A 23,200-nucleotide genomic window follows, 5' to 3' on the forward strand; every position below is an offset into this window, starting at 1 on the left:
ACATCATGAATTAAACCTAAATGTTAAATGAAGCAAAACATGAATAAAAACAACTTGAATATCAAATTTCCCTGGATTACTATTACATCTCACTGCACCGACACAGTTTTGGGTCTATAATGACACCTAGTGGGTCGGTGTGGTAATACTGCAGGAAGGTTTTACACGGAGGGATTCCTGTATGTTCAGGGTGTGCCCGGCCTCTACAGACCTATGGTAGCTGGGATACGCTCCAGCTCCACTGCGTCCAGATAGGGATAAGCGCAAGAGGACGAATGGATGGATGGGTTTATGTGAAATATATTTGTTGTTGTTTCAGTTGTTGTTTTACTAAAATATTTCTATCTGATCAGATGAAGCATAAAACCCTTATTTGCTGTCAGGATAATTACTGGTAAAATGTCTTTCTCAAAACCATATTAAGACATAAATATAATTTAGAGTTATACTCTGACAGCTGAAACACCTTTAAAGTACCTGCAGAGCAGGTGAGCCGAGAAAAGCCCCTGAGAATTAAGTGCGGACTTTTTCAATTGCTGGGTGTGGGAGTGTAAACACGAAGAGGCGATACCTTAAAACTGAAACTGAAACAAAAACGGGCACTCACAGAGTGGCACAAACAAGTGTTTGACGGGCTGAAAGTTCTCATGTTAGTGTAGAATTGCAGATAAAATGGATCAATATCCGTATCCACTGTTTTTTGAAGCCACTGACTTTACAGACAGAGAGAAGGAGAAAGTGAGGAGATACTTTCAGAAAAGGCGAGACTCCGGGGGTGGCGACTGTGGAAATCTTGAAAAACTCGGAGGAAGCGTTTATAAAATCTGTTTCAAGGAAAAAGAAGGTAGGACAGTCGGTCATTTGTAAAAAAAAAAAAAAAAAAAAAAAAAAAAAATTAGATTTGTGTTTAAATTCAGGCTATTTCAGTGACTCTGTTTATGGATGTTTTCCAGATCAAGACAGAGTTTTGCAGAGGAAGTTTCACACCATCACTCTTCCGAGTGGAGAAGTGCGGCTGACCGTGAGCCGGACAAGTTCACCACAGACCTCTGACCAGCCATCGACAAGCCAATCACTGGTACAGTTTACTGCACTTTCAAACATGACTTTTGGTTACAGTAAAAACTGAGCGCCAGAATAATGTGGCCAAATCAGTTTAAGAGGAATGAGTTAGCCTCCAGGGGAAGTTGGACAGCTGAGGACAATATTGACAAAAACAATTTCTTTGTTATAGTTTTCATTTCATTGTGACTCAGTGTTTTCAGTGACTGACAGTTCTCAGGCTTTTTTCACTTCTGAGTGTCGCTGTTAATACAGAGTGTAAAATACATGTTCAGCATTGTTTAAATAAGAACACATTACCTGAAAAATACATCATGGCACACTGTGCAGATACAGATATAATATTTAGTATTAAAGCCTTTGTAGACAAGCAAGTAACCAATGCCATGTATGATACTCCACTTCCATATCATCAAAGATACTGTTTTTTAAAAACAAAACAAAACACATAGGTCATAAAAGGCCAGATGGTAACACTCTCACTGGACACTTTATTAGGTACACCTTGAGAGTAACAGGGAAGACTTCAGTGCTGCTTTAAATCTTTGCAGTTAAATTTTTATTATAATGTTGTGATGTTATTTGAGTTACTGTTTCCTTCCTATCAAGTCAAAGCAGTCTGGCCATCCTCTGACCTCTGACATCAAGAAGACGTTTTCATGCAGAGAATTGGATATTTTCTCTTTTTCATTCCATTCTCTGTAATCCCTGGAGATGGTTGTGTAGGAAAATCCCAGTAGATATATATATCTGAAATACAACAAAATATTAAATTCTTTGTGGAATCCATTGACACTGCATCCCGTTGGCACACAAATGAAATAATATTGTGTTCTAAATTAGCACCAGTCATTGCATTCTACTTTCAGTTACATTGTGCACAATATCCTGTCCGTTTTAGAAACAGGGTTGTAGTATATTTCTGTTCTAACACAGTGTCAGAGTCAGATATAACAATCAAAAACAAAAACATATAAACAGATATTAATTTAATGTGTTTTTATCAACATAGGACTGTATGAATCTGTCCCGAATTCGACAAGTGGCACAAAAACAAACCAATGGAGGCCCCAGTAGAGTGCAATCAGATGAAGAGTTTATTAAGAACACACATAGTTTTGCAGGGATAGCTCAGTAGGTAGAGTGGTGGCCCCATGATCGGAAGGTCGGGGGTTCAACTCCACTGAACGGCTACCCTGAGGTACCGCTGAGCAAGGTACCGTCCCTACACACTGCTCCCCGGGCGCTGCACTGGCGGCTGCCCACTGCTTCACTGGGTGAATGGGTTAAATGCAGAGGAACTATTTCCCTATGGGGACTAACACGCACACTTTACACTTTACATGCGGGAAGAAGTACACAGCATCACATCAGCATATGTCTTCTGCCCAAAAATACACAGAGAATGGTTTATATATCATCAGGGTTTGACACCCCCTCTTGCATTGTATAACATATTTTTGTATTTCTAAGAACATCATTTGTATCTTGTACAGACAATGAGATGATTTTTAGAGCTACGGTCAGACACAGAAGTTCTTTTCCGAAATATGGCGATGATTTCAGGCCCTGGAGGTCCCCGTGGACTTGTCCTCCTGTTGACCCATCTTCTGTCACCTGTTACTAAGTAAACTCAAATGCCACAGGTTGTAACAAGAAGCTGAATACATTCAGGCCTTCACTCAAGCCTGTTTCTAGATTATATGTACTATATGTGTTTTGTAAGTGTGTATGCAGTTTTAACCTTCTGTTGCTCTTAAGTCACCTACACAATAGATTGCCTGGACATTTGTGCCAAACAAAGCTTGAGACTTTTAATTGACTGAGCTTTAACTCTTTACTGAGCACAAAATGCAATGTGTATAAAATGGTCTTAGCTGTACCTGTAATAAAAAGGTTAATATAAAGTCAGCAGGTTTTAATAAACATCTTAATGCAGTATCAATACTATAGATTATATCATTAATGATGCAGAATATATTGTAGCCACAAAATAATTTCTTTAATTCCACAGTGGCAAATGCTGTGGCAACTGCTCAACAACTTTTTTTTAGAACTGGTTTATTTAACCCTTTAAGACCTACCATAGAACCAAGTCAGCCAGAGCTTATATTATATTTTTACATGCTGTAGTGCCATTTCTGGGAGCATTTCAAGTTTCTATACATCAATACAACCCAAATTTTAATAATATGTATGCATTAAGTGCATAGTAATTACATAATTTGCAAAAAAGTGCAATAAACTACACATTTTTGTTTTGTTTTTTTAACATATATTTCTAGTTAGAAAAATATAAGAGGCTTATCCCTCAAAACTGTAAATACAAAAAAGTTGCACAAAATAGTTTCCCACCACAGGAAATTTATTTTAAGTGTCTTCATAGTTTTGTTTTTGAAATACACCAAATTTTATATACTGCAGGAAAAACGAAAATAAATAAACTTGCTGCAAGTGCTTTTTATGCAGTTTTTGCAAAGCTATATGTGGAAGGAAACTGTGACCTAGGACAAGCTGATGGCATAAGATGTAAGTACAACTCCTCCGGCTTCATATACAAAAAAATTATTGCGCTAGCTTACTTGGTTGCAGCGCTACGGGGATTTAAAAATAGCTATGCAAAACAGAGTGTGCCCGCTCCGACCAGCTTTAAAGGGTTAAGAAACAAATACTAAGACATGTCTTTTTTCTCTTAAGAGTTGCTGATTAAAATGGTGTTTGAGTGTTGGACGTTGTGGAGCTAGGGCTGGACGGTTGGACGTTAAATCAAAATTGTGATTAATTAAACATTTTCCTCAGGTTCGAATAATGAATGATTATGATTGTAAAGTAAGCACACAAAAACTAGGTTTGTGCTGTAAATATACTGAACCACTAAAACTGAGATAGTTTTGGTATTTTCCCATAGTTGTCTTCTTTTTGTTTGATGTTGTCTTTACTATAGCCACATATATGTCCAAGCAATGGAAATGGTAATTATATTTGGCAGTGTTTTATGTTTCCTCCATGAAGGGGGTCATTAATGCCACAGACTGGACATATACTGGACATAGCAGAGATAGTACATAATGGATGAAGAATATGATTCATTTTTGACTTACTGCCCAACCCTATGTGGTAAATTGTTTACAATAAGTAGCCCATCTTTAAGCATCAACTGACAAATTTGTTTGATTTCTTTCCTTCTTTCAGATCTCTAGAAACCCAAACATAAAAGGTCTTGAGAAGACTTTCAGGATAGATGTTTTCCTGATGTTTTTCCTGAGAGACAACTGTAAAGCATACAAATTTTTGGAAAAACAACTGTCTTCAATCGGCTGCACAGTGGAGCTAAATTTTGATGAAGAGGAGGTTTTGGTTAGAGGGGAGGTTGACAAGGGTCCAGGAGGAGGATTTGGTGGTGCTGCAGAGAAATGGGAGTATCAGGTGGATCAGGTCTTCGTCCAGCTCACCGAGACCTACCTCTGCTATCATGTGCTTGAACCAAAACAGATGAAAATGGTACTGCAGGACTCGGCCTTTAAGACAGATGATATCAAAGTTTACACAGAGAGTGGCTATGCTGTGGTTGTAGGAGAGGTTGATGGCATGAAGGAGAAGATTGCAATTCTGGAAAAAAGCCTACCCACCAAAAAGGAAGTGCCAATTGTGGAGAAGAAGTTCAAGCTCATAGAAGAAGAGTACAATCGAGAAATGCGTGCTAATTGTCCAGAGGTTGCAATCATCAGAGGTAGTGCCATGATCACTTTGGAGGGCCCTGACAAAGAGGTGCAGTCAGGAGCTGCAAAACTGGTTGAACTGATTAAGAACGTAAAGGAGAAGAGCGTTAAGTTCCCTACAGCTCTGCTAACCTTCATGAAGACCAGTGATGCCATCCCAAAATACCAAACTCGCTTCCAGCAGAGCCTCAGAAACCCTGTTTTCTTTGAGGTGGGTGCAGATCTGGTTCTGTCCAGTTTGTCCTCTGATGCTCTGAATGAGGCCGAGGCAGCAGTAATGAGAGACTTTAAAGTGACCACTGTACAGCTGCAGGGTGCAATAGATCTCAACAGGTTGAAAGAAATTCTGATGAAAGCCAAGTACGAGGCAAACAGTAGAGAGTTCAGAGTGGACATCAGCTACATGCCAGGCGCCAGGGGAACCTCAACAACCAACGTCCAACTGGTGGGCTACAGTGAAAATGTGGCCAAGCTCAATGAAGTTCTTCATGACTTCCAGTTGAATCAAGTTGCAACTCTAGAAGCCATCAATCTGCTTCATCCTGAAATGGTCGACTGTTTTAATAAAATCTTAGACTTGATTGGCATGAAGCAGACCAAGGTGACCTTACAAGCCTCACATTTTCCAAATCCTTGTGTGTTGGTGTCTGGTCCTCGATGTCATGTTCAGGAGGCCAAGGAGGCCCTAACATCAACTCTAGACAGTGTTGTAGTAGACACTTTGACTCTAGATGGACCAGGGGCTCAGCAGTACTTCCAGGAAGAGGGTAAAGTGACTAAAGAGCTGATAGAGGGTTCCTGTCACGTCATTATCCGAGATAAGCAAACTGCAGCCATCCCAAATGTGCAAAGACCACGAAACACCAGCAGACTCAGCGACACACCTAGATCTCTCAGCTACAGCAGCAGCATGTACAGCACAGTTGGAAACTCTGCAATCAACAGAACAAACCTGAAGATCAAACTCAGCAGTTTAGAAAATGAACAGGTTTGATTATTTCCATTCAATTCTAGTTCCCATAATCCCAAAATAAAATATCAACATTCATGTTATTCAATATTATTTCTGCAGGCGGATGTTCTGGTGGTCCCCATGCTCAACAAACAGCTAACTTCGACAAATATTGGCAACAGTTTTTTGGCCAAAGCTGGGAATATATTAAAGTTAAAGTTTGATTCAGTCTTAGCCAGTTGTGCCCTCGCCCCTGGTGATGTTCAGCTGGTTGATGCACCTCCATCTCTGGGCTGCTCCAAGATTTTCTTCATTGAGTGCTTGCCTTGGGACGGAGTAAGAGGAAAGAGCGTTCAGGTAAAATTGAGGACTTTCATTAACACTTCTGGTGATGGAAAACACAAAAGAAAAGATAATTAAAGATAATAAAATACTAAATTAATGCCAAAATATTAATGCACAAACCAGATAACTGCAAAGGAAGATTTATGCAACCAAACTGAACTTTTTTGTGGATCCCACAGTTTTCCGTGCTCTGTTGCAGTGTGCAATACAAGAGTTAAGTTTGAAAGCATTGTTTAAAAATATGTAAATTTTGATTTGCAGGCTCTTGGTAATGGTCTAAAAAAGTGTCTGAAGCTTTGTGTACGGCAGAATTTTGGTTCAGTGGCCATTCCAATCATTGGGGCAGGTGTTATTTTAAAATACCCGCTGAGAGAAGCCATTCAAGTGTTGACTGACGTCATTCACCAGTTTGGATTATCTGCATCCTCTGGATCTCTTACAAACATCCACATTGTCATTAAACCTGGTTACCCTGATTCTGAGGAGGTCAGTGTCAGTTGATATGTCCTGATCTGATCTGTAACATGCAGGAATCAATTATCTATCATGTTATTCTGTGTTTTTATCTACAGTGCTACCACGATGTCTACAAACAGCTCAGCTTAAATATGAACCAGGGAGGCCAAGGTAAACTAGCACTACTCATACTGTCTTCATTATGTGACATTAATGCATAGTGAGCAGATAAAAACATTCATTAAGCCAGTCCCATATTTTACCATCTTCATTAGTACCCTCAGTCATCAGATTAAATATATCAAACAATAGCTAATGTGTGGTCTTCTTCCTCTCAGCAATCTTCAGGTCCCTCACCAGCGACCTAGATGACATCATCATGACAGTGGGAAGCGCGGTTAAACTACACGTGGTGTTTGGTGACATCACTAATGAGACTACAGATGCTGTGGTGAACACAACCAACTTCAAAAGTTTTGACCTTGGTAGGTGAAACTGGGAAAGACAAGAAGATGTAGTGAGCAGGACAACCCAGTTGCATCTGTAAAATTATTTTTATCCACAATGGTAGCATAGCTCTTTACGGATGGCAAAGGCAGACAGCTGTTCATTAATATCTGCACAGAAATGGGGATAGCCATATGAATATAATCTTTGAAGATCAAAGTTTTCATCTAGCATTATCAGTAGGTCACGTATATTAGCTAAAAACCATATAATTATATATACTCAGCAAAAATACAATAGATAGTCATGGTCCAGCAGCATAAGTAATTATGCCACTACTTTCTAATGCACATGGGCCAGCAAAACTAGATAACTTTTTGTATTTGGGATCTAGTACTGATCATGGTTATAGTTTCACATATTATATAATTCCCTCGAAGCACAGACCAACGCAATTGGTTTTCTGTCACTGGTTTATTTGAAGACTGCTCTCCAAAGCCACCGTGAAAACTACACAGCATTAACAACATAAAGACTCAACGTAAGACACAGCGCCTAAAATAACACTGTACAACAAAACAAAATAGACCAATAATACCTCGTTGGCTGCAAAAAATGAATTAGTCACCATTCTTCAGAGGTTTCCTTTTAAGCGTGTAGTTAAAGTTCATTGTACTTAACGTGACTTTCAATAAAGAACATTACAGGCTCATTCTTGCTCCACACTTACAGGTGTTTCCCCAACTTCCAGAAAGGAAAAAGCGAGACTTGTAAACAAGCTTGACTTTCAAAATAAAAGCACCATAACTTTAACTACATAAAATAACATAACATAAATAATCTACATCTTAAACAATTTACAACAATGACACAGACCCTGACAAGATAAAAAAAAATGATCCAAATTATATAAAAAATGTCATCATCCCAGCAGCTACATATTATATGTGTGAAACTATATATGTGAAATCATAGTGCTTTTTTTTTCTCAAAGATTTATTTTTTATTTATTGCTTTTCCAACAACATTTTAACCAACAGGAAGAGAGAGTTTACATAAAATAGAGGAGGAAATTAATAAAAAAAATTTGAGTGTATAATAGTAATGTATGTACATCGTGTATGAACAGTGTTGGGGAAACACATAGATATAGTTATACATACTCTCCCATGTAGATCATTCAGATATTATTACAGAAAATATATATATATATAGATAAGTAAAACAAAGCAAAACAACCCCCCCCCCCAAAAAAAAAAAAAAAAAAAAAAATCAAGGGTTAACAGACAGTGCTCCAGAAAAAAACAGGTATAACACAGTGAGACATTAGGTTTAAGTGCATTATTCCAGGGCTTCGGTCTTAAGTTTAGTCCAAGGGTGTCAAGTTAGTTAGAGAGGCATCCGACCTAACGGTTGCAATGATAAGCTGTGTCCTCTTCAGTTCCAGTCCATTTAATTTCACATCTCTTCTCCTGTCCTTCTATTGAACAGGCCCAGCACTCGCAGGCCCCCCAGGTTCTCTTTAACAGCTGCAACACTACTTCTCCCATACAGGTTAAATGGATATAGTCATTTCTGTTCACTATCGATCATCTCCTCACAAAAATAACAAAAACTTTCCCCACATTTTTTTAAAGGAAGCATGTTTACCCTTTATCATAGACGTAAGTTTCTCCAAAGCAAGGGATTTTGACAGTGTCGACAACCAAGTTCTCAAGTGTGGTCTACTAATGGATCTCCATGATTTGGCTATGCTATATTTCGCCTGTAACAGGCAGAAGATTGTGGTTAAAAAAAACCACAATCCCCGAATTTCAGCGGGGAAAATTCCTAGGATGCATAGTTTAGGACATAGGTCCAGCTTGACACTTGTAATATGAGCAATTACATCTAAAACTTCTTTCCAAAACTTTTGGATTTCTGAGCATTCCCACAGGCAATGCATCAGTGTGCCTTTTTTCCCACATTTAACACATTTGTCCAGAGTTTTGGGGTCAAATTTGTTTAATAATGTTGGGGTGATATATGTTCTCATTAGCCATTTATACTGGATTAGTTTAAATTGGGTGTTTATAGATTGTGTTTGGGCTTTCAAGCAGGCTTTTTGCCATTCCTCTGTAGTTATTCTATACTCTAAGTCTTGACACCATGCGAGTCTTTCTTTTTCTGAGGATGTTTGAGAGCCATCTCTGAGGTTGCTGTAAAAACGGGATATTAAACCTTTCTTCAGCTGATGGTTTATTGCTATGTCCTCTAATGAGTTTAGAGTGGGCAATGTTAGGGATTTTTGAGTTTTTGATATGAAGCTTCTGATTTGAAGAAATGTTTGGTTGGAATGCCAAATTTCTGTGTCAAGCCATTAAAACATAGTAGGGTGTCCTTGTCATATAGGTCTCCAACTTTGGCCACAGGCCTCTGACGGCCCACATTTTAAAGCCCATAGTGCATATTAGGCATATTCAGCAGGAACAGGCTTAGTGGATGACAAAATGCAAAACTCTGAGGCACAGGTGCTGGAAAGCAATCAGGACTGAGATTATCAAACAGTAACAAAAATAAGTGACTCAGTGACAGTCCGGCAGGGAACAAAGGTGAACAGGTATGCTGCCTGTAGTGTGTACTCGGCGTGAGTATCGTTTGATTTCTAGCCAAGCATGTTTGGCAAGGATTAACCTTTTACATACCTTAGAATACCAATTCTCATAAATGTATGTGGATTGATTTGGGGAAATTGGGTTGATGAGTAACTGTAAGCAGGAAGCAAGACTAAGAAATTAAATGGGTAGAATGTCTGATACTACACTGCAAGTATTCAACTGTGCCACAAAAGGGAACATAAAATAATACTGTGGCATCAAGTGTCTTATTGTTGTTGCTGTCTACTGTTGATCCAAAGTTGTGCTTACTAATTAAATACAATTATTAAATATATAAATATATCAGTATTTAACCAATAGGCACTACATATTCATTTTAATAAGATTATCTTAGACTTTTTGGAGTCCTAACTTTTCCTTTCCTGCTACTATAAGGTTGGCTTTTGTGATTTTTATTATATGCTAACAAATCGAAATCTATTTGTTAACCAACTGTGCAACTTGCCCTAAACTTTACAGTAGCAAAAGTCGGCATGTTACTAAAAAAATGGATGGCAATAGTTATGTAAAGGTCAATAACCACCATCATCACCAGTCAGTCCTGGTGCTGATTAGCTGTGTTAGCATGCTAAAATTAGAACAAGATTAGCATATAGCACAGCTTCACAAACTTGCCTTTATTGACAGATTGTAAGACCTTTAATATATATTTTCTTATTTTTCGTCATCTACAGATGGAGTATGCAAAGACATCTTAACTGTAGCTGGACCAGAGGTGGAAGCTAAACTGAAAGCAGGTGAGAAAAAGAGAAGCTGCTACTTACCTTCTCATCTTACTTATCTGACTCTCACCCATCCATCCTCTGTCACTTTCTGTGCAGCAAAAGTGAATCGAGGACAAATTTTCGAGACCCAGTCTGGAAACTTCCCATGTAAAACTATTTTACACGTGCATGGGAAACAGGATGAGGTCCTCATTGAACAACTTGTGTGTGGTATCATGCGTTATTGTGAAATTCATAAATACAACTCAGTGGCAATTCCTGCCATGTGTGCTGGTAAGTATCTTGTTCAGCATTTCTATTTATTCTGTTTGTTGTGAAACACACACATACACCTAAATGCAAGTGGTGTTTTAACAGGAGCTGGAGGGTTAAATCCTGCGATTGTAGCAGGAGCCATTCTTCGAGGGATCAAGTCATCTGCATCAATCATGACCAGCCTCACCAACATCCGTCTCGTCCTGATTAAGATCGATGTCTTCTTGACTTTTAAAGAGGAAGCGATGCAGATGTATTCCCCAGCTGTCATCAACAGAGGTGACAGAAATATTCACAAACTGACATTTTGTGTAGTTATTTAGTGTAATGAATTTTAAAATAAAAACTGATTCAAAATATTTTACTGAAAACTTTTCCTGATTTGTTCTAGTACTTCCAGTACTTCCAGTACTTCCAGTTCAAGTACAGCAACAACAGCCTCCTCATTCTGTGAGTGCATACCTCAGCAGTCTCCAAATCAGCTCTACAAGTCAGCAGTCTGTCTTCACGTTCCTGGGTCTTTCCAAAAAAGACGTTGATGATGCCATGGAAAAGCTGAAGCATCAATATCACACACAGTGCTCCAGTAACACCTTCTCAAAGGAGGAACTGGAACTCCTCGACCAGGACGACATGATGGAGCTGAAGGAGCTGGTGGAGTCTGAAGGTCTATTCATGCAAACAGATCAGTCTGGCGCCCTAACAGTGAGCGGGCTAAAAGGCGGGGTCACCCGGGTGATGCAGAAAATGAATCAGTGTCAATTAATGGGTCTTGCTAATGAGGTGAGAGTCAGGGAGGAGGAGGAATTGTACCATCGAGTTGTTTGGTGCATCCTGGCACATAACGGAAACTGGGAAAGACTTCCCAGAACAGCCAATCACCAACTGGAAAACAACGAATTAACAGAAGGAATAACAGATGCACAGGGACTCGTATGGGAGGTTAATCTACAGATGATGGTGGCCACACAGCAACTGAACAGACAGGCGATGAAGCTAAAGCGACTTGAGAATCTGACAGGTGAGAAGATCTCAGTGTTGTGTAAAGAGCCTGACTGATACTAGAGTTTGATGCTTGAGAGCAATATAAAGTTAAAACAAACAATTGTTAAGATTTTGATTTAATGATTTATTAAAGAGATTTCCATGAAATGAAATCAAGATTTAATGAAAGGACAGTGTAGAAATAGAAATGAATAATGTATAGCAAACTACTGTACCTGTAAGAAAAACAAACATACAACAGCTGGTACACAGAAATTTGCAAATGCACAGGTACATAAATGCAGTGCTCTAGATTAACTTTTTGCCTCAGTTGCACTGGTGCGCCTAACTTTTTTTCTTAGGTCCACCAGCACAAAAGTTAAGCGCACCCAAATTTTTCAACCACATCATTTAACCCCACAGTTAGGGGCGATTGTGGCTCAAGAGTTGGGAGTTCGCCTTGTAATCAGAAGGTTGCTGGTTCGAGCCCTGGCTTGGACAGTCTCGGTCGTTGTGTCCTTCGGCAAGACACTTCACCCGTTGCCTGCTGGTGGTGGTCAGAGGGCCCGGTGGCGCCAGTGTCCGGCAGCCTCGCCTCTGTCAGTGCGCCCCAGGGTGGCTGTGGCTACAATGTAGCTTGCCATCACGAGTGTGTGAATGGGTGGATGACTGGATATGTAAAGCGCTTTGGGGTCCTTAGGGACTAGTAAAGCGCAATATAAATACAGGCCATTTACCATTTTACATGTTCACTTTTTTTTTACTTGCTGTCCATACAGACAGTATTGATTTGTAAATAATCTTGTCAACACAAAGTTCTTTATTTGGTGCACATTTCTACAAGAAAGATAAGTTACTGAAAAAGTGCTTGTGCTTAAAGTGCTTTGGCATAATCTAAGGGTTTCACAATTTGGCATAATTTTAAAAAGTTAAAATTTCTTCACTATTAAACAGCAGAAATGAGGCTTTCTTGTCGGAAGTCATTTTATCCCTTCAAGCTACTCACCTCTATTCACCTGCACTTTCAAACGCATACACGCAAAGGACTACAGGAATATCTGGACCACGGCCAATCACAGAGGTCCCGCCCGGTTATCTCTGATTGATTTAGACCACAATATGGGCATAATGTGTGTCTGTTGTTGACCACACGGAGACTTTCGGAATTGCGGACACTTTTTATTTTTTTTGTACTGAACGGCTGGTCACACCGGTGCGACCTAGGATTTTTTTTAGTCACACCATGGAAAAACTAAGGTGCATATGCAACCAAACTGGTCACACTCTAGAGCCCTGAGAGTCCCAGAGTACTATTGGCAATAGGTAACCGACCCTGCTAGAGGCCAGCCACTGTGGTGCGAGCAAAAAAGCTCAAGTTCCTGAGCTCCAGGCGCCCAAGAATTGTCCAGTACCCGGCAGATGTATGTGGGGGTATGAAACAGGGGCGTGTGAAACGCAACCCACAACCCTCCGTCAAGACACTACGTGTATGAGTGATAAAAAACAGTTTGAAGTAAAGAAGGTTGCAAAAGTCATTATGAAAGTAAGCATAAACAGTTCATTTTTAAACAAGAAATATAAAAATCCCACATCAGCAGATAACTGAGGATCATATTGCCCTGTTATTTCATGTTTAAATGTCTAACTTAGAAGCAGTGTTATGTTATTGTCAGACAGGCCCTATTACATGTTTCATTTTGGTTTTATTCACAGACCATCCCATGAAAATATAGATTTTTTGATTTGTTGTTTGTTGATTGGTATTTACTGCAAGATTTGTAGTAAATAGCAAAAAATAAATCTCAGCATAGGCTCTTTCTGTGTCTTCTCGTTTGTATGCTATATATGCTTGTCTCTTTTAGACTTTACTTTCCCTCTGTACTGGGACAGCATGGCTGCCAGTGAAAGTATGAAGGTCATTCCCCTGGAGTCTTCTTCTCCAGAGTACCAGACAGTGAAGGAGGCCTTCAAACGAACTGTCACCAAAACTGTGATGAAGGTGTGTTGCTCTCCCTGCATCAGTTTCTACTTATATTACCTGTCTTATTATACGCATGCTGCTTCATCACTACTTTATTCTTCTTAAATGTTATTAATGAAATATTATGCAACTGTGAAGTGGAACACAGATATTTCTGTTTTAACTTGCTTTAATATTTATGTATATTATTCACAGTAATTCCCCATTATTTATTTATTATTGCTTCATGTTTATGACGTATCCTATCATAAATTCTTCCTCACAGTTTGTTGAGATATACATATTTACAGATATATGTACATATAAACAGATACTGACACAAATATACATGAACATACATGCGCACACCCGTACATGTATATACACACTGTCTGTGTAAATAGTGGGTGAGAACGACCGGTCAGAGCGGTCATGCTGGGACTTTGTTTCAGTTCCTCACTCAGCCTGTTCCAGTGCTTCACTTCCACATACAGAGATGCTAAAACTTCATTTATTAATAAATAAATTATATTTAAATAATTAATGTACATATAAAATGGAAGAGTAAAACATCATAATATAATTTCAAGTTACAAGAAATCAGTCAATGTCACATTTTATAAACAAACTAATTTCCCCATTTAAAAGATATGATTTATTTAATTCAATTGTATTTATTTATTCATTCATTTGGGATTTTAGGAGGATTTTAGTTTCAGTCCACCATATCGCTGAAGTCCACTGAATTGATGACGACATAATTTGCAGTATTAAAGTAATTAATTGATTGCTGTTGATAACACAGACGCTTCTCATACCTGAGATGCACGCCTCATTTTATGTCCCAGAGAATATATAAGCATAAAACGACCCCTCAGATGTAATTAATATCCTTGATTACCTTGTTTGGCAGCTTGTTGATCCTTTGTCCTTCTTCTCTGTCGTCAGATTGAGCGTTTGCAGAACGTTCACCTGCGTCGCGCCTATGAAGCACAGAAGAAGCTCATTTCTGATAAGAATGCACACGAGGGAGGAGCAGGGGAGAAACTTCTGTACCACGGGACGACCCAGGACAATTGCGACTCCATAATGAAAACTGGATTCAACAGGCGCTTTGCTGGGCAAAATGGTGATGGTCTTTTTATAATCCACAACTACAGAACATGCCAGCATTTATCTCTTAAGCTTTTGGAAAGTACCACATGCAATCTTTCAGCGCCAAAACCATGTTCTAACCAAAGTCAACACCGGAGTCTTCTTACAATTGCACAAATATTTGCAAAACACTAAATATCACTCCCTCCAGGTAATACACAACACCATGGTTCTTCATTCACAGATGGATTTATTCTTCCGTCACACTTCTCCTCCAAACCACCATAAAATCCACAGTCAAACTGTCATTACATAACCGTAAAGAATGACCAGGCATAAATATTACAAATAAACATTTAAATCAAAGTTAACAAATATGCGATAAACAAAACACAGTTACTGTACCTCGCTGGCTGCATGTAACCATGAGGGAATTAAACAATGCTTAACAAAAAAACACTCCCCAACTTCTTTCACCTCTTCTTTCAACACTTCGCTTCACTTTGAAACAGATTATTTAATCTTTTTTGTGACTTATTTAACTTACAACTTAGCTTCTTTGCACATGCTTTCTTAACTTCCCTTTGCGTCTCTTAAAGGAGCCTATGCGCAACACAGAAAGTAACCTACCCCAAAAGAAACAACAATAAATAAAGGAAATAGAAAACATACATAAACACAATAAATTAAACACATTGAAATAATTTACATTTATGGCAGTTAAAGTAAACAAGTAGAGTTACAATTAAATGTTGAAAGAAAAAACATTGTCTTTACATTAAAAGGTTTTAGTTATCAGAGCATAATAAAAGTAACCTTGTCATTAGCAGTCTTGAAATTAAGTAAATAAAAACCTCAGATGACAGGAAGATATATAAGGTATATTAAGTTTCATTATTCATTTAACAAAAATTAAGCCAAAAGGAGGAAGCAGTGTATGAAAGCCAAAGTGACCCCTTTATAAAGTATTTTTATAAAAACAGAAGTTTTGGCAATCGTTTTTATCGTTAATTTTTTATCTTTTTTATCATTAACTTGGTTTCCCTGGGTCTTTTCCCTTGTGTTATGAATAAATCTTCTTTTTTGGGGGGGTACCAGTACTGGTTTTATTTTGTTGTATTTCACGGACCGACACACAAAATATTGTCGGTTATAAACCAGTCCATGACACAAAAAAGGTTGGGGACCGCTGTTCTAGAGTATTCAGGTGTGTGTCAACTGTTGCAACCACAAGACCTGGGCACATTGCAGTCATTGAGTAAACCATGAGCGCCTCTGTTCTAAAGAGTCTAATGTGACATTATCTGTCTGACAGCTAAAGCATATCCAATATAGATCATGCAGTAAGACAGTGATCCCAAGCACAGCAGAAAATCTACAACAGAATGGCTGCAAATGCTGCAATGGCCCAGTGTCCTTGCTTAAATGATGTGGTGGGACCTTAAGAGAGCTGTGCATGAATGAATTCCTGCAAACCTCGATGAAGTGAAGCAAGAGTAAAGAAGAGCGGGACGAAATTTCTCCATGACAATGTTAGAGCTAGATAAAGTGACACAGGGAATGACTACTTAAAGTCATTGCTGCTTATGATGGTTTAATTATTAAGGTATTGAGTCATAGCTTGTACTTAGTTTTGTTATTCACTGCTTCTGCATTTTGGTTTAGTTTTTGTTAAATAAATAATAACATCCTGTATGAGACTTAGCTTGATCAGTTTTTTTACCTTATGAAGTGGCACATGAAAAAAAACCCACTTTGTATTAATAGTTTTTTTTTACTGTATTTGCCCACCGGGCAAGCGTTGTTTGACATGAGCAACCCACTTCGTGAACACCATAACACAAAACAAGGCGACATAGGATTGTCAAATAGATACCATAGGCGTCTCTATTAAAAATCTTGTTGTCTGATGTTCCACGCTTCACAAAACTGACTCTAATGGTGAATAGATTTATTTGTTTATTACAGTATTTGTTATTAATTACAAATGATGAGAGTCAATGTGTTTAAATAGACCTTTGACAAGTAACAGCCCATCAAGTATTACACTATTTGGTCCTGTATACTGTCAGGACAATGCAGGTAAGAATACACTGTGAGTATGAGAGCATTCATATATTAAGGCTGAATAAATTATTTTCACTTCTGGTGACACTGATGTTTCAAGGATGGCATGGAAGGCAGGGATTTTTTTTTTTTTTTGGGGGGGGGGGGGGGGGGGGGTTGTGTTTGTTTAAACATTAGTAAGCATTTGTGGCTTTGGGACACATAAAAACTGGTGTTTTATGTGACTGTGAAGGTGTTTTCAGGCCTAGTACAATAACAGCATTTGATTCCTTATCAGGTTGAACAGATATTTTATGTTCCTGCATTCACTAATAAAACATGTCAGTTACAGTCAACAATGTGGTCTAAACACCTGTTACTGCCTACATCAACAAGTGTATTGAGGATGTAACAGTCACGAAAACCATAACTGTCCGGGCCAATCAAAAGCCATGGATGACAGGAGAGGTCTACAGGCTGCTGAAAGCTCGGAATGTTGCCTTCAGAGATGGAGACGAGGCAAGCCTGAGGACAGCTAGGGCCAACCTTTCCCGTGGCATCAGAGAGGCTAAGAGACAGTACTCCAGGAAAATATCTCATCACTTCAAAGACAGCAGAGACTCACGGAGCCTGTGGCGGGGCATTCAGACCATCACAGATTACAAGCCCCCACCACAGACCTGTGATAGCACTATCCCCCTGCTGAACGAGCTGAACACTTTCTTTGCTCGCTTTGAAGTCCAAAACAGCACCACTGCACAGAAGACCCCACCCCCTCCTGGTGACCAGGTGATGACTCTGTCACCGGACAGCGTGAGGAGATCCCTCAGCAGGATCAATGCACGTAAAGCTCCGGGTCCTGACAACATTCCTGGTCGTGTACTGAGAGACTGTGCAGTGGAACTCACTGATGTCTTCACAGACATCTTCAACATATCACTCATCCAGGCTGTCGTCCCCACATGTTTTAAAGCCACCACAATCATTCCGGTTCCAAAAAAGTCATCTCCCTCCTGCTTTAATGACTACCGTCCTGTTGCACTTACTCCCATCCTGATGAAGTGCTTCGAACGACTAGTCATGCAACACATCAAGACTGTCCTGCCCCCCTCCCTGGATCCCTTCCAGTTTGCGTATCGGCCCAACCGCTCAACCGATGATGCCATCTCCACTGCACTCCACTCGGCACTCACACACCTGGACAAAAAAGACTCATATGTTCGAATGCTGTTCATAGATTTCAGTTCAGCATTCAACACTATAATCCCCCAACAGCTCATTCAAAAACTGGTCCAGCTGGGGCTCAACACCTCACTGTGCAACTGGCTGTTGGATTTCCTCACCGGAAGACCTCAAGCAGTACGGGTTGGCAGTAATACATCCAGCACCATCATTTTAAACACAGGGGCCCCGCAGGGATGTGTGCTGAGCCCCCTCCTCTTCACTCTGCTGACCCATGACTGCACTCCATCATACAGCTCCAACCTCTTCATCAAGTTTGCGGACGACACAACGGTGGTGGGTCTCATTAGCAACAGGGATGAGACCGACTACAGAAGTGAGGTGAGACGCCTGGCCACGTGGTGTGCTGACAACAATCTCTCTCTGAATGTGGAGAAGACGAAGGAGATTGTTGTGGACTTCAGGAGAATGCACACCCAACATGCTCCTCTGACCATTGACGGAGCGTCTGTGGAGAGAGTGAGCAGCACCAAGTTCTTGGGTGTGCACATCACAGAGGATCTCTCCTGGACGTACAACACCACAGCACTGGCCAAGAAATCACAGCAGCGTCTCTTCTTTCTCCGCAAACTAAGAAGAGCAGGAGCACCAGCCCCCATCATGTACACTTTCTACAGAGGCACCATCGAGAGCATCCTGTCGAGCTGCATCACTGTGTGGTTTGGAGCCTGCAATGCGTCCTGTCATAGAACCCTCCAACGCATAGTGAGAGCTGCAGAGAGGATCATTGGTGTCTCTCTCCCCTCCCTCCAGGACATTTACAGCACCCGTCTCACTAAAAAAGCCCTTTGCATAGCGGCTGATCCCACGCACCCAATGCAAAGCTTCTTCAAGCTGCTGCCGTCGGGGAGGAGACTGCGGAGTCTCCAGGCCAGGACCAGCAGGCTGAAGGACAGCTTCATCCATCAGGCTGTCAGGAAGCTTAACTCCCTCCCGATTCTGCCCCCTCTCCCCTCTCTCCTCCACGGTCTCACTGAACTCTGTCACACACACACAAACACACACACTCTCTGACTCACTCACTGGCCTGCACCAGTTACCAGTCACTTTGTGGAGCATTGGACTGCCATTACCTCATAAGACTTTGTTGTTACACTTTCTCTTACCGTACATTACTAAATCTCCATTTGCACTATTTGCCTATTTGCACTACTCTGCCTGGTTTACACTCAATGTCACTTACCAATTATATTGTATATTGTATAGCTTTCTTGTTATATGTAAAATTGTATTTATTTAAATTTTTACTTTTTAATTATTTTACTTGCATTTTTAATCACTTTTATATTTAAATATATTTAAATGTTCATTTGCTATTTATCTAGGGATTGAGAGTAACGCAATTTCTATTCTCTGTATGTCCTGTACATGTGACAGAATCGACAAATAAAGTTGACTTTGACTTTGACTTTGACTTTGAAGATATGAAATTAACAGTATAGTGAACTAGTAATTCTGTGTTCTACAGCTTGTACTTCCAGGGTATTTGTGACACCTAAAGATCTACTGCCAGGAGGCTGAGCGGTATCATGTGATTGATGCTGCAAGTCACTACAGTTTAAAGAGGATCACCTATTGTTAACTTTCTTTTTTTCTTCCTACCCTCAGCAACTTCATACGGTCGTGGGACCTACTTTGCTGTAAAAGCCAGCTACTCAGCCCACCCCACCTACTCCAAGCCAGCTGCTGATGGTTCTCAGTTAATGTTCGTCGCCCGAGTCCTCACAGGCGTCTACACTCTGGGCCAAAGTGATATGAAGGTGCCTCCACCTCGAGACCCCCAGCAGCCTCACGACCGCTATGACAGTGTGGTAGACAGAATAGATAACCCCAGCATGTATGTTGTGTTTCATGACAACCAAGCGTACCCTGACTACCTCATCACGTTCAAGTGAGAGTAAAGGAAAAGTTTTTTTCCACTGTTGACAAATGATGGTGTCTGAAAAATACAAAAAGAAAATTATAAAACTTATATATGTACATTTCACATTACAAACAATTATATTTAATGAAATTACGAGTTTATTTCTTAAGTATTGAATTCTGTCTGATTTTATGCTTAATTATTGACCTGCTACTGAAGTAGAAATATATGTACATAAACACTGGAAACATATTACGCAATCATGCCGTTTAAAATGTTTTATTTGGCAAAAATTTGCACCTTATATCTTCACTTTGCCAAGTGTAAAGCACTTTGAATCACACCTAATTAATCTGAGAACATGGCACATAACCCTAATAAAGATTTACTGTATGACTGTGTGGTCCATTCTTGAAAAAGGAAAAATTAGAGGACGTGGGTGATCAACATTTAAAAAGAAACTGTGATATTTAATTAAATTGTGATCAAATTAAGCAAACACATATGCAAACTTGTTCAGTTCATAATCAGGTAACTGCTGAACATAGCAAACCATCTGGTATAGTAGTTTAAAATGTTAACTGTGGTAAAATGAGTGTTAAACACATGAGTGATGAGATAATAGCTCCAAAGGATGATAATCTTTCTTGTCTGTGTCTTGAGATGTTTCTTTTGGAGTAATTCTCCCCCCTAGTGGCCAAAAAATTATCAAAAATTTATTTAAATGTGCTAATTTTAGAGCTAAAAATTATTCACTTTGTCAAAGGGTCAAAAAGATAGCTTTCCCATATATCAAAAAGGCAAGTCAACCTTCCTTGTGTTTTCATTTACTACAAAACTGAATCTATGTTTAAAATATAAGCCATCTAGCTACTAGCTATTCATTTTACTACTATCTGCAGCATTTGAAAAAAATATCACCAATGCTAAAGCTATATAGCTGAAAAACTGGAGTTGGATAATGACGATATAGGCCTCTATGTGGTAAAAGAATAACTGAAGAATGAACGGATAAATGAATATCCGTTTATTTAGCTTCATGTTCACGGATTCTCAGGGGTTGATGGTGACAGACGCCTGGCCGTGAACCTGCCGGAGAGCAGGACAGTCCAGAGTGGTGATCACCCTGCTTGTCCCGGTCCTCTGCAGAGTGAAATACTCAGTCCAGGTCAGAGAAGAGCCTCCTATGACCAACCTGAGAAAAGACAAACACGTCAAAAATATTAAAGCAAAAAGTGGGTTTTTTTCCTTTTGCTACTATTTAGAGGCTATAAAATTCACTTGTATTTTTATTTTTTATTCCTATTTATTCTATTTATCCCCTTTGTATATTTTATTTATATTTGTCTCTGTATTTATATATGTGTGTGTGTGTGTGTATATATATATATATATAACAATTCTGTAACTGTAACTTCGGTCGTTGCTGTGCTTTTTTTGGAAGTCGAATTTCCCAGAGGAACCCACCCGAGGGATTAATAAAGTTCTATCTTATCTTATCTTATCTTATCTTATCTTATCTTATCTTATCTTATCTTATCTTATCTTATCTTATCTTAAAATCGTTAATCTGGAAAGATCCAAAGGAATAAGATGAAACTGAAACCAGTTTTTGGTTTTATGTGGAAATATTTTATACAAACAGTTGTTCATGATCACTCACCTGTAATACCTGGACTTTGGCTCCATCATCCCAGGTCCTTCCATGCGAATGTAGACGTTCTCCAAATTGAAGCTGAAGGGGTTTGTGAACTCCACAGTTGCTATCATCTCTTCACTCACTTTGCCTCTACCAGACACCTGAAGTACACACAGGACATGTAAAAATCCACCCCTAAAATCCAACTTTGATAAACAGGACATCAAACATGTAATGAAAGCAAAGCAAACCGTTTGCTCATAGGGGGCTGTCTGTTTTGTGTTGAACAACATTTTTGCTCTAATGATCTTATTATTATTATTATTATTATTATTATTATTATTATTATTATTATTATTATTATTATTATTATTATTATTGTTGTTGTTGTTATTATTATCTTCTTATATAACTTACTATTAACTGAGCAGCCAATCAAATAGTCACTCTGTCAACTACACAACATTAACGGCACATAAATCCATCTTCAAACATCTCTGTGTTTAAATTCCTGAACTTAAATTTAAAGAAAACTGGCTGCTCATGACAGCACAAGTTTTACTTTGTGTAACTGCTTCTGCCACAGTGCAGTCTGGGTCCTTACTTAGCAGAGTGAGATGGAAATAGAAGAGGCGGATTTTCCCAGCCCTTGTAGGCGGGGCTGCTGAAGCACCTTTGAATGGGAAGGACATATTTAAAGAGGCACAGATCATTGCTGATGTTGAGACATACAATTTATGTGTGGTCACTTCTGGTCTTTTTCACAATTTACACCTAAAATATGAGCATTTCAACAATGTTATTCAAACCATATGTTGAAAAATTTGTTTATTTGTTCATGCATAATAAACTAAGCTTACTTCAATTGGACTCTAAAGTTTGGGTTCTGAACTTTAGATATTTTTAGATTACTACTTGAAACTACATGTGAGAATGTGGAAGATCAAGACAAAATCTGTAACTGATGACTTATGAGAGCACAAAAGTAACTGTAGTGTTTCACACTAAAGTGAAAGATGTTTAATTTCCTGAGCAGTGAATAATAAAGGATGTTGAGTTTGTTTAGTAGCTTCATGAAAATTTTAAACTGTTTCAAAATTTATTAAATCAATAACGCTTTTTTGCCCTGTGAATTTTTAGATACACTGTGTTTGCTCTTAAAATAAACTCTTTGAGACAGAAAAATGAAAGATACAGGTACAAAACCTGGGACTGATGTCCAGATTTTAAGATTCATTCCTCTGACACTCGTTGAGTCGGGGTTGGTGTGGTAAGGGTTATAAGGAAGGTTTTACACGGAGGGATTCCTGTATGTTCAGGGTGTGCCCCGCCTCTACAGACCTATGGTAGCTGGGATACGCTCCAGCTCCACTGCGTCCAGATAGGGATAAGCGCAAGAGGACGAATGGATGGATGGATGGGTTTATGTGAAATATATTTGTTGTTGTTTCAGATTTTCTCAAATGTTTCTATCGGATCAGATAAAACATAAAGTTCAAACCCTTATTTGCTGTCAGCATAATTACTGGTAAAATGTCTTTCTCAAAACCATATTAAGACATGAATATAATTTAGAGTTATACTCTGACAGCTGAAACACCTTTAAAGTACCTGCAGAGCAGGTGAGACGAGAAAAGCCCCTTAGAATTAAATGTGCACTTTTCCTACTGCTGTGTGGGAGTGTAAACACGAGGATGCGATTCTTGAAAACTGAAACTGAAACAAAAACGGGCCGTGACAGAGCGGCACAAA

General features: G+C 39.2%; 1 protein-coding gene across 1 annotated transcript; it reads left to right on the forward strand.

Moving 5' to 3' along the window:
* The first annotated feature begins 412 nt into the window (after positions 1-412).
* On the forward strand, positions 413-20,205 carry LOC101465440 (protein mono-ADP-ribosyltransferase PARP14). Its single transcript, XM_023154744.3, has 14 exons — positions 413-844; positions 954-1,078; positions 4,255-5,769; positions 5,854-6,090; positions 6,340-6,564; positions 6,651-6,705; positions 6,873-7,019; positions 10,313-10,375; positions 10,460-10,636; positions 10,721-10,897; positions 11,010-11,639; positions 13,465-13,601; positions 14,511-14,691; positions 19,554-20,205. The coding sequence occupies exons 1-14, from the start codon at positions 673-675 to the stop codon at positions 19,838-19,840; spliced, it is 4,128 nt and encodes a 1,375-aa protein (XP_023010512.3). The 5' UTR covers positions 413-672; the 3' UTR covers positions 19,841-20,205.
* Positions 20,206-23,200: the final 2,995 nt, after the last annotated feature.

Source organism: Maylandia zebra, linkage group LG3 (genome assembly GCF_041146795.1).
Source record: "Maylandia zebra isolate NMK-2024a linkage group LG3, Mzebra_GT3a, whole genome shotgun sequence".
In the NCBI taxonomy this organism is placed as follows: domain Eukaryota; kingdom Metazoa; phylum Chordata; class Actinopteri; order Cichliformes; family Cichlidae; genus Maylandia; species Maylandia zebra.

Coding starts and splice junctions, on each gene's coding strand:
- LOC101465440 (XM_023154744.3), top strand. CDS start 673: ATGGATCAATATCCGTATCCACTGTTTTTTGAAGCCACTGACTTTACA. Junction 845..953: donor CTGTTTCAAGGAAAAAGAAG/GTAGGACAGTCG, acceptor GATGTTTTCCAG/ATCAAGACAGAGTTTTGCAG. Junction 1,079..4,254: donor CATCGACAAGCCAATCACTG/GTACAGTTTACT, acceptor TCCTTCTTTCAG/ATCTCTAGAAACCCAAACAT.